The sequence below is a fragment of the Mycteria americana genome, chromosome 2, assembly GCF_035582795.1.
Source record: "Mycteria americana isolate JAX WOST 10 ecotype Jacksonville Zoo and Gardens chromosome 2, USCA_MyAme_1.0, whole genome shotgun sequence".
In the NCBI taxonomy this organism is placed as follows: domain Eukaryota; kingdom Metazoa; phylum Chordata; class Aves; order Ciconiiformes; family Ciconiidae; genus Mycteria; species Mycteria americana.
Window position 1 is genome coordinate 76920832 of NC_134366.1, and position 5907 is coordinate 76926738.

Consider the following 5907-nt stretch of genomic DNA (forward strand, 5'->3'; position numbering starts at 1 on the left):
AAATCCCATGCATACATGGAAAAACCAGTTTACAATTGGCCTACCTTCAAGACAGTAGCAGGTGATAATGTAATGATTTAGGCATTGCTGCTTACAGTTTAAGTTCCCGATCCCGTAGCTATTCTGTCTGAGAAGAATCTTACACGATGTCTCAGGTGACTTTGTGAAACTCACCAATCCAGAGCAGCTTTCATGACCAGGCCCAGCGAATGTGCCTTTCAATGGCCTTCTGGTCCCCTCTTTCAGGTAATATCCTAACTACATCAGCACAAGACCAACTACAAACATGCAGAAACTTATGCTGGTTTCATCAAGGAAAATATCTTTGGATTGTTTTGTACACTATCAGTGTAGCACATCTACATTATAAATATGCACTGGCACATACACATGTAAGAAAAAACAAAAGTGTATCGCTCCCCAGCAGAAGTTTCAATCTACAAATATTATCTCTAATATCAAACAGCTCTAAGCTGAAGCTTAACATAAACATACAGGTTTATGGGAAGGTTATAAAGACTTTTCAGATAATTGTTTTTTTCTCAAGCTTAAATCTGCTTTGTATGAGTTTAAAAGTCCAGGAGAGTCAAAGTTCTCTGACACTTTCATTTGAATGGTTAATTATCACATTAAAAAATAACCAAAAAAGTTATTTTAGTCTCTTCTCCTATAAGTCACATTTAGAATCTTTGAAATCTGTATGTTACCTGGATGAGAATGGTACTATTCCAGGCTAAACCAGCGCGCACACACACAAAAGCACAAAACTAAACATAAAATTAACAATAGGAACATACAGATACTATACTAGAAGCTGTTTAATAAGTCAACAATGTGAACACTCATCCCATTAACACATCCACACTAGTAATTCCAATCATCAGTCTACCTAAATGAGTAGGACAAACCAGCATTTAGAAGCACTGAGGCCACATCCAGAAGACAAAACCCAGATGTTGGACACAACAGCTCCCTTGCCTGCATGTCCTTAGCTCTCAAAGAAGCCACAATTTTAACCCAAGTGGCCAAGCTCCTTACATGGTACAGAACGAGGCTGGACATTTCAGCATGAGATGGCTGAGTCAACAGGTAGCATGCTAAGCACAGCGTAATCTAAAATCAATGCATTCAGCATGGAGCTGTCAACATTTAGCCACTAGGAAAGCACAGTCAATGGGGATGAACTCCTTAATTCTACTCCCAGAACACCCAACGTAGAGATACAAAAAGGCTCTTTTCTTTCTGAAGATCTCCACCCCACAAACCTTCATGGTGGGTGAGTCTATACCATCTTTACTTAGCAGTGCTGCTACTTTTTGTTTGTTTGTTTGTTTAATAATATAGCTGCTGACTGCACTTCTTATAAGGCAGGATGGTAACTCAGAAGGGAAAAAACCCCACAGTTTAGTTCCTTCACTAGTGAGGGAATCTGTTACTCCTATCTCCATCTTCCAGGAAGCTGCAAGCTGCAAGTCAGTCTTCTCTTCCAGACAGCGTCTGTTCACCTCTCCTATTTGAGGCTGGTTTAAAAAAAGGCTCTACATTTTAAAAAAACACACACAGAAACATAATGAAGCATGGCTATGAAGTTTAATGATCAGGCACTTGGGGAGACAAGGGCAGGAAATATTGGGCTTTGCCTGTTTGCTCCAAGGAACATCTAACATAAAACAAAAAACTTCTGAAATCAAGGATCAGAGCCTGCATGTCTCCAGTCTTTGAGGGCAACATCTTGTTACACATCCTCTTTCTAGCTCAGTGAATCATGCATTCTTTTTCTGGATAGTAACACAGCTTCAGCCAGGAGAACCAAAGACAACACACAGCTTGGCAACTGGGATATTCGCCCAGAAAGTGTAAGATGTAGGTTGATCCCTCCAGGCAAAAAAGGAATCTGAAGCAGGGTCTACCATATTCTGAACAAATGCTTTAGCTAATAGTCATTAAAAAGCAGCAGCAGCAGCACCTCCTCTTCCAACTGCCTTCTAAAGGTGTTGCTGTACTTTATAGAAGACTGACTCTGCAGCACATGTTGGGCGTCATTGGAGAATTCTCACCTGACTGAACTCCCCAGGAGACTACGGCAAAATAACAACATCCAGAAAGGAGACAATCATGAGCCAGGCATCATGCTAATCATCTCTCATACAAGTGGAAAAAAATTCAGATATCCTAGGAACTTTAAACCTATTAGCTATACTGTGTACAGTGCTTAGGCACCTTTGGAGCTTGATGACAAGAGACTGAGGGTTTTCAGGACCGCAGTCTTGACTGCAGGCACCTAGACCAGTTCTATCAAAGTATTTCTATGAACCTCCTTACTGATAATAGTTAGGGGAGAGGGGGATCAGAATCAGAGGTATAACCTCATGTCAAGATTGCACTGAGCACTTTCACATCTTCCCAAACTCATTACTGAGAGACAATTAATGCTAAACCACAGAATACTTCTGCAGAGTGGACGTTATATTGAAAATAGGAGCATTTGTCAATGAATTCCAGTTTAAGTTAGCTATCTACCCAGAGCTCATCTTTTTATGTATTGCAAGTTAGCAAGCTGCATAGGGTTAAAAAGCTATCCATTATAACAAATGCATGTCTGACATCTATCAGTTTGTCTATTTACTTAATCATGACAACTTTTTCCCCAATACATTACTGTTAATTTCATCTATGTATTCGATTTGCAGCATCAATTCTCTGGGCAGAATCCCACCGACATGCCCAAGCACGTGTTTGCTTTGGCACATTGTTTAAATAAACCTACTGGAAAACACACAGAGATAACAGACAATAGAAGAGTCAGAAAATAATCTACGCTAATTATTTTAAATTCACGTGCAAGATTTCAGTTATCTACATAGTATCAATACATGCAACATGGTAATTTCAACATTATTCTATCATTCATGTAAGAGCTTTCAACATTTGCTCCCTAAGTGCAGTCATCCTTTGTATGAAGCGTCACCATGCTAGCTTTACAAGGACAACACTGCTAATCAGTGTACTATACAAAAGACTAAATATAGTACTTCCCAAATAATAAAAACTAATTGAGCAATAACTCGTGCATAACACCCCCTCAATTTTGCATATAATATTCAGTCCCCTAGCTTATGTTACCGATTTAATAATGTAAAGGTTTTGGCTGAACAGTCAACTTGAGGTTCATTAAATACACGTGGAAGGCATTTCCAGAGCACTGTTTCTGGGCATCTTGAAATTTCTCAGCAGACAGTAATGGGAAAGATCTCTGTTTCTTTCCCTCCAGCCACTCTAAGTGGCACGAGATTTTTGTGTCACAATTGACACTGTTTTTTGTTATCCATCTACTCTATCTTGTAATACAAAGGAGAACAAATGCCTTATGAATTACATTTCACTTTCACTGCATCAGCACGTTTAGTCACAGGCAAGAGACTGAAGAAACTACCGGATGCAGACCTGAGGGTTCTGCGTGCAGCACCCTACAAAAAAACAATCGAAGATGCCTAACTACATAGCACCCTCACAAACTCGTTTGCAATTTGAAACTTGTCAAGAAAGGCAAATATCAGAAGCGATGCACTTAAATCTGAAGAGTAACTACGCTTATTAACCCAGCATCAATTTAACCAGGGGGGCTCATTCTGAGACGGGTGCACGCAGACGGCAAGCACAGGTTCTTCTTTCTGGTGTTCGCCCCGGGCTCGTTAAGGAATCGGACAGCCCGGAGACAAAACGATCGCCCCGCGGAGCGGGAGCCAGCCCACCCCAGCCGCGGGGCCGCGAGGCGCACGGCGGGGGAAGAAGCACCTACCCCTTCCCAGCCGCCGCCGCCTCCTCCCGCCTTTGCTCCCTGCCGAGCGGGGGCATCTCCCCCAGCCCGGCGGCAGACAAAAGGGAGACGAGGATCCCCCCGCTGGCCGGGGCTGCCGGCGGAGCGGGAGCTGGAGCGGGAGGGGGCGAGAGCCCGGAAATCCCACAATCCCCGCGGCCCCGGCGGGAAACCCTTCCCCGCCCCCCCCCCCCCCCCAGGCCGTTTCACCGGGAAACCCCGGCGCCTCGCACGTGGGGGGGGGGGGAAAGGGGCGGCTCTGCCGCGCGGGGCCGCCTCCCGCCGCTGAGGGAGCGCCAAGGGAATGAGGGGGACAGAGGGGAAGGGGCCTCCCGCCCGCCCGGGGTGACCCGCAGCCTCCCGCCGCCGCGCCTCACCTGCTTGCTCCTCGTATAGGGAGGCTTCGGGGCGCCCAGGTGGTACCGCCGGGTCCGGATCTTGCCGCCGCCGACCTCGCCGCCGCCGCCGCCCGAGGCCATGATGGGATCCGGCCCCTCTGCTGCCCCCTTCCCCCCCCACCGCTGCCCCGGCCCCGCCGCGCGCGCGCCGGGCCCGGCCCCCGCCGCCGGCCGCCTCGTGCGGCCGCGCTCCTCCGCTGCGGCCCGGCCGCGCTCCCCGCGCTGCGCTGTCACCGCCTCCACAGAGGGGCTCCCGGCCTGCCCCGGCCCGGCCTCCTCGCCGCTCCCGCCCGCCACGCGCCGCGCGGCCTGGCGCGGGGGCTCCGCGGCCTGCCCCTCCCCGCCGCGCCACCCCCCGCGCGGGCGCTCGCTCGTGCTCTCTCCCGGGCGCGCGCGCGCTCCTTCTCACGTCCCTCTGCGCTCCCGCGCGCGCCCTTCGCTCGCTCCTCGCTCGCGCTCTCCGGCGCCGGCCGGCCCCGTACTGCCCGCCCGCCCGCTCGCTCGCTCGCGGCCGAGCCGCTGCACCCCTCCCCCCTCCGGCCGACCAACCACACAGCGCCCGCCCGGGCGGCCGCGCGTCACTAAACCGCGCGGGCTGCGTCACAAGAGCGGGACCGCCCGGCAGCCCCCGCGCGCCTGGGCACCGCCCGCTCGAGGGTAAGCGGGAGGGGCGGGGCCGGGCCGGGCCGCAAGGCGGCGGCGTCCCCGTCCCGTCCCATCCTACCGCCCCGCGGGCAGGGCAGGGCCGGGCCGGCTGCGCGGGAAAAGCCCTCGCTGGGCTGCCGGGACCCGCCAAGGGAAGCGAGACAAATTCCACCCGCAAGCCGCGAACGGGCGCGGCCTCGAAGGCCGGGAGCGGAGGTTTGGACGGGGTTAGGCCGCGCTGGCGGCCGGAGAGTCGCGCCGGGCTGAGCCCCGCAGGCGGCGGCGCTGGCGGGGACGGCCTCCTCTGCCTTCTCCTCTCTGCCCGCGGCGCTGCGCCGGTCCTGGCGGTGTTCTGTCCCCGGGGACACAACCTACCTACCCTGCCCTGTGCCGGGCGTTACGAGAGCCTCCCCGAGGGGCGGGGGCTTCCCTTGTCCCCGGCAGGGAGCCGGCGAAGGGCAGCGCGGGGAACGCGGCAAGAAGGCACGGTAGGGCAGGCGGCGTCACCTCGGGATGCCGCTGTGAATTGGGCTTCCATAAGCCACAGAAACGACAATCCGCAGGTTTACCATCGCTCACTTTGGCAGACTGGAAGCAGGTGGGAAAAAACCGTCAATGCAGCATTTTCTTACTCAAAACAAGAGGAAGAATGCATTTCTATTACAAATTTTAAAAATGTAAACTATTTCAGTTTCTTTTGATTTTTTTTATTCTACTAAAAGTAAAGTTGAGAAAAATGTTACAGCTCTACATCTTCTTTAGAGCATTGGTCTGCCCAGGGAATGATGGTGCAGAGCAGAAAAATCACAACCGCTTTCCCTACGTAGAAGTCAATAAAACATTCACCCCAAAAAAACCCAGAATGTACTAAAAAATTACTGATACAGAATGAAACACAGCTACTTAACAGCGAAAGACAGAGCTGTGATGTAGTGCACACCCTTTCCACCAAAAAAAAAACCAACCCCACACTTCACAGCACACACCTGAAGAAAGAGTGTATCAAACTTGGGGGTTTAGGGGAACTCAAACCAGAGAAGGAACTGC

At 51.0% G+C, this 5907-nt stretch overlaps 1 protein-coding gene across 6 annotated transcripts in view; it reads right to left on the reverse strand.

The window, feature by feature from the left end:
- Window positions 1-4747, reverse strand: part of NUP153 (nucleoporin 153) — a 47096-nt gene extending 42349 nt beyond the window's left edge. For all 6 annotated transcript variants that reach the window (XM_075493831.1, XM_075493833.1, XM_075493834.1 and 3 more), the window contains exon 1: window positions 4195-4747. In XM_075493831.1, the coding sequence (XP_075349946.1) occupies window positions 4195-4296 (102 nt within the window). In that variant the 5' untranslated portion in view covers window positions 4297-4747. The remainder of the gene's footprint in view (window positions 1-4194) is intronic.
- Between the last annotated feature and the right edge of the window lie 1160 nt (window positions 4748-5907).